The sequence below is a fragment of the Vigna unguiculata genome, chromosome 9, assembly GCF_004118075.2.
Source record: "Vigna unguiculata cultivar IT97K-499-35 chromosome 9, ASM411807v1, whole genome shotgun sequence".
In the NCBI taxonomy this organism is placed as follows: domain Eukaryota; kingdom Viridiplantae; phylum Streptophyta; class Magnoliopsida; order Fabales; family Fabaceae; genus Vigna; species Vigna unguiculata.
The window spans coordinates 7,762,524-7,766,789 of record NC_040287.1 but is presented as its reverse complement, the minus strand read 5'-3'; the positions used below and the strand labels follow the sequence as shown (position 1 = coordinate 7,766,789).

General features: G+C 33.5%; 1 protein-coding gene across 1 annotated transcript; it reads left to right on the top strand.

Annotated features, from left to right (window-relative positions):
• Window positions 1-694: 694 nt before the first annotated feature.
• LOC114162693 (cucumber peeling cupredoxin-like) lies at window positions 695-1,709 on the top strand. Its single transcript, XM_028046650.1, has 2 exons — window positions 695-982; window positions 1,109-1,709. Exons 1-2 carry the CDS (start codon window positions 796-798, stop codon window positions 1,513-1,515), a joined length of 594 nt encoding a protein of 197 aa, XP_027902451.1. The 5' UTR covers window positions 695-795; the 3' UTR covers window positions 1,516-1,709.
• The last annotated feature ends 2,557 nt before the right edge of the window (window positions 1,710-4,266 follow it).

Sequence of the window (4,266 nt, the reverse complement as noted above, 5' to 3'; positions counted from 1 at the left end):
GTTGTCTTGATAAACTAGATGTAACTCAGTTTTGAATGAACCAATATAAAAATTTGTGTGCTCGTGTTCGAATCTTTTTTGATTTTTGATATAAAGTTTCAAAAAATCTAATCTTAGTAATCTTTTGTATGGTTCTTGAATGATTTGACAGAATCTGAGGCTGTATTTCTATTTGTTGTTGTCTGTGATCAATCTTATAAGTTGCTAAAACCGTTTTAGGGTTGATCATGAAATTCGTATTTTTGCAGTATCTTTTATTATTTCAATCAACTATCCATGTATTTTAATTTGTTGAAATATAATGGTTTTTCATGTTGACTCTCTCCTTACTGAAATTAGTTTCATTTCTACAAATATCACTATTTTAAACTAACGTTCCCCAGATAAAATTATTTAAATATTTTTACTTTAACTTTATTTTTTTGGAAATTCTAGGCAGACCATTCAAACAAATGAGTATAAAATTGGGGAAATGTTTATGTAGGGGTGGGTGGTGAGAGGGAGAGTAAAAAAACAAAAGAGACAAATTTATATTATATTTTTGAAGCCCTATATAACCATGTCTTCGCATTGACTTGATCTGGTATCTTACCCAACAACTTGTTAGATTATTAAAATATGACAACCTAGCCAACTCTTCCATGTAGTTTCTCCATTAATAATTCGAGGCTACCCTCTCTATCCTCTCTATATATTCAACGCAGATAGAAGCCACTTCCAAGCCATTCTTATAATTCTCAACAACAGATTCATCAACCAATCAGGGACGATCTGATAACACAAAGCTCAAGAACAATGGCTCGGTTCCTTAACACGCTGATTCTTGTAGCAATTGCAGTTTCTGCAACAATTCCAAAAGCCACAGAAGCTGCAGAACACACAGTAGGTGACAGCACTGGTTGGACAAGTGCTCCCACCGGTGGCGCTTCATTCTACTCCGATTGGGCTTCCTCCATCACATTCAGAGAGGGCGACATCCTAGGTCAGTTCTACTATATCATCGTATATGGTTGAGATTCTAAGTCTGAATCTAAGTTGAAAACAAAAACTACCTATTTTGTCTTTAAGGTTTTTGAGTTGCTTAAATTATGATGTTTGTTTAATGCAGTGTTCAGATTCAGCTCAGGCCACACCGTGGCAGAGCTTAACGACAAGGCAAGCTTTGACAGTTGCAGCGTGGATCAAAATCAGGAAGTGTTGAGCACATCACCTGCTAGAATCACTCTCAATCGTACTGGGGAGTTCTATTTTGCATGCACCATCCAAGGCCATTGCAGCAGTGGCCAAAAACTCAGCGTCAACGTCATTGCCTCTTCATCTTCACCCTCATCACCACCTGCTTCTGGAACCACTCCAACCCCACCTTCCGCCGGAGCAGCACCATCACCTGAATCAACCCCCACCGAGCCAGGCTCAACTCCACCACCACCACCATCACCGGGCTCCGCCACCTCCATAGTCGCAACCTTCTCTCTTCTTCTCACAACCCTTTTAGTCAACTCATTGTTCTTCTAGACTTTTCTTCTTCTTCTTCTGCATTATTTGTGTTATAGTCCATTTTATTATGCGGGGTGGTTTCAATTTCTGTGTTTGATTTTACACACTTCAGTGACGGATATACGTGTAGGGTGATTTCATTATTCGTCGTGATTGTATTTTTGTAGAGTGATGAAATAAATTTGATCCATAGTTCTATGGGATTGTGAATTTGTTTGGCTATGCATAGATGAATAATTGTCCCATCGTGGACTATTTCTACATTATTCCTGTTAATTTATATAATATCTATCATTAATTTATATGTAAAGTCCTAATTTTCCGCTTATGAGTTTTTTAAAACCAATCTTGGAATCTTAAATGTTCTGCCAAATGTACAACAATTAAGTAATGTAATTTCAATCTGTTGACTATGAATTATTAAGAGCAACGGTTGAGACCAAGGCCAATAAGGTAGGAGGCGGAAAAAATAAATAATTAATCTCGAGTTTTAGTTATTATACGTTATTATTGTTAGAGCTATTAAAACCGGTAATTCGACCCAATCTGACTTGACCTATCACAGATTGATTATTTAATGAATTAATATAACCCGATTCACTTTTTAGCGAGTCAAAAAAATTTAAATCCGGTCTGGCCCACCATAGGTTGGCGGGTTAAACGGGCTCGGATTCACTCAATTAAAAAATACAATTTTTTTATTTTTTTCAGTCAAAACTAAATTATAATTCTAATTAAAATCTAAATAAACTTTAATACAATCCAAATACAAATCAAAATAAAAAAATACAAATTATTTATGTGTTGGCTACAAAAAATAACCTAATATGACTCAAATGTAAATCACAACTTAATAAAAAACACTTATGTGACCCTTTTACCTATGGGTTTGTGAGCTAACCCGGCTCACCACGGTTCAACTTGGGTTCTAGATGAGTCCGATAAAAAATCAACCCATATTGAAATTTGTAAAAAAATTTCAACCCAACCCAGTCCGAACAAGTGGTGAGCCAGGTTAGTTCACGGGTTCTAACCCATTTTGAAAACTCTAATTATTGTTGAGATTCCTCTATCGTTCATATATTGGGAGAAAGAGAAAGGTTTAAGCGAACATTTTTCAATATCTTAAACTAAAACTATCTAGAATCCTAAAATATAAACTAAGTTAGCTCAGAAATATTAAGAAAGGAAGTACAAGAAGAATTAAGAAATGCCTAGATTGTTTCGGCATAGGTATAGTTAGCATATGACGTTTGTAACTAACCAAATAATAACTAATTATTATGTACTAACACGATTAAGATACATGGGTCATCCTAGGTAAATATTCATTAAGATTAACATAAATATATAAGGTACTTACAACTATCACTTGTTTACTATCACATTAGTTTTAACCCAAAAATATTTACTTGATCGTCGGAGTATTCTTATAGAAACACCATCCCTCTAAGCTTGAGATCTATTGAAACAAGAGGAAAACCTTCAATCAACATAAGTTTAGTCAAAGAAATATACATAGTTTTAACATGATAGAACTGTTGTTGAGGCTCATCCAAACCACTATAAAAGGAGAAATGACAAAGCTTTTAAGGATCATACGTTCATCAAATCATTGATCTTTTCATCTCAACATTCATTACTGTTTTACTTTTCCTCTTTCATTATATGTATTGCATTGTCTTCAACATGAAAGGCTAAGACTGTTGGGTTGATTTCTTTTGTAATTTCATAAAGGATTTTGATGCTAAATGCAATAAATATTGATTCATTGAATTATATACAGATTTACTTTCATCTTTTTTTTTTAATTATGATATTTGTCTTAAGATTGTTGTAGAAAAACTTAAAAGCCAATCTGATAACTTCAATTAGAATTCGTTTTAGATTTCCAATAACTCTTCTTTAAGTGAAATGTAAAATATTTACACCATTTGCATGCATAGGTGTAGTTTGCATTGCACTATATTCATACTAAGACTATAGTAATCTTTCTTGGATTATAAAGAGAAGCTAAGTGAATTGATTGACTGATTAATTATGATTAATACACTTATTTGCTTAATAATAAGAGGTAGAAGAGTAGATACAATAACATTATGACTGTACATGTAAAGTATAAATAAGAGTTACTAGTGTAGGAAAGAATTTTGACATCGGTTGTTTTGACTATTATACATCAGTTAAATAATCGAGACATATCTAGACGAGGTAAAAAGGGGTGGGTTTTTTGCCTTAGTTATCAACCGAGACGTAAACTTCAATCTTAGGTCTTAGTTCTAGAGAATCGAAGCATAAAACCATTAATAAATAATAAAAAATAATAATAGGAATGTATGACGTGTTTTGGAGAACTAATCAATTCCACCACAATACAATGGTACCTGGACACCAATGGCAACAAGAAAACTCAAACTTTACAAGAAAAAAACCCAAGAAAGACATGAACTCCACCAAAAACACAAGAAATTCAAAACAAACACTCATCAAAATTAGACTTTGAGTGGCGACGTGACAAAGTTCTTCGTTTACGCACCATAGAATGGAGGTTGGGAAGAATGACAGAGAATGGTGCAAAAAAGAAGAAGAAGAATAAGAAGAAATTGTGAAGTTATTGAGTGAAGAAGTAGTAGTGAAGATGAAAAAGAAAAAAGTGAGCGAAAAAGAAAAAGTGAAGCCTTTGAAATTTTTGCAAAATTTAACCTTAGGCAGAATTTTAGGTCTTGGTTATTAAAATAATTGAAGCATAAAAGGCAATAGGCCTGAGTT